Here is a 1100-nt window from a genome sequence, read left to right as displayed (position 1 = left end):
GGGGGGGGGGGGGAGAGATATAATGCCGCACCTCTTCCATCTCTCGAAGAATGACGTCCCGTTCGCGGTTGATCCGCTGCTCGCTAAAGCTCGAATTTTGTAATATATCAGCGAGAATGTCAAGTGCCTTCGGCACATCGTTCGCCATGACCTTTGCGTAATATGTGGTCTGTTCTCTTGAGGTATATGCATTCAAGTGCCCTCCCATGTTCTCGATTTCTTCCTCCAAAACTCTGACAGACCTTTTCTCCGTACCTTTGAAGATCATATGTTCAAGGAAATGAGCAGTACCGTTCGTCTCATCGGTCTCAAACCTACTCCCCGCATCGATCCAGACACCAACTGTGGCTGTCTGAGACGCTAGGTTCGACTCCGTTGCAACACGGAGACCACTGGGTAGAGTCGTAACGCTAGTTTCAGGGGCCGATAGGATCTTCGTGTGATCTACAAGCACAGGGTGAGGTGAAGCGTGCTGGAGAAATCGAGGATCCGGATTCTGTAATCGCTTGAGCTTTGATTTAACTGCTTCTGCAAGTCTATCGTAGATCATGACATTGGGAGGTGGAGGAGATGGAGGAGATGGAGGAGGTGGAGAAGATGGTGGTGATGGTGAAGTTACAACCGCCGGAGAATTGGAGGCAGATCGAACGGATTGCAGGAAAGAGCGAGTAGATAATGATGATGGCTTATGAGACCTGCGAGCTAGGGTTAGAAGTTGCTTAATCGCCATGGCTAAAGCTTCGTACGATTCTAGGGCTAGGATTGACGTCCCCTATCGGGCTTTGGGGAAGCAGGTGGTGGAGAATGAGTCGATGGTAGGGAGAAATGATGTCCTGTTAGGAGTCGAACTACACCAAAGATTACGCTGTGAGAAAATTAAAAATTAAGGGCCGATGAGCATCGAGCGAGTGAAGTTTAGAGATTGGGTAGAAATCGTCTGAAATTCTCATCTGTACAATTCTCATACAATTCCACCTTAAACGGCTGACACGTGTAAATATTCTATATCTACGGTTCAGATTGTATTATGGTTGATTAACATTGTATTATGGTTGATTAATCTGAATCATAGATATGGAATATTTACACGTGTCAGCCAT

The 1100-nt window shown here is 46.7% G+C and overlaps 1 protein-coding gene across 1 annotated transcript; it reads right to left on the bottom strand.

Moving 5' to 3' along the window:
* Positions 1–6: 6 nt before the first annotated feature.
* LOC122065666 (probable mitochondrial-processing peptidase subunit beta, mitochondrial) lies at positions 7–867 on the bottom strand (the record flags this gene model as incomplete). Its single annotated transcript, XM_042629494.1, has 1 exon — positions 7–867. A coding segment is annotated over exon 1 (724 nt), but the record flags the coding sequence as incomplete, so codon positions are not given.
* Positions 868–1100: the final 233 nt, after the last annotated feature.

This window comes from Macadamia integrifolia, unplaced genomic scaffold, assembly GCF_013358625.1.
Source record: "Macadamia integrifolia cultivar HAES 741 unplaced genomic scaffold, SCU_Mint_v3 scaffold2084, whole genome shotgun sequence".
Lineage (NCBI taxonomy): Eukaryota > Viridiplantae > Streptophyta > Magnoliopsida > Proteales > Proteaceae > Macadamia > Macadamia integrifolia.
Note: the sequence above shows the minus strand (reverse complement) of the source record. Positions and strands in the feature narration are given on the sequence as shown.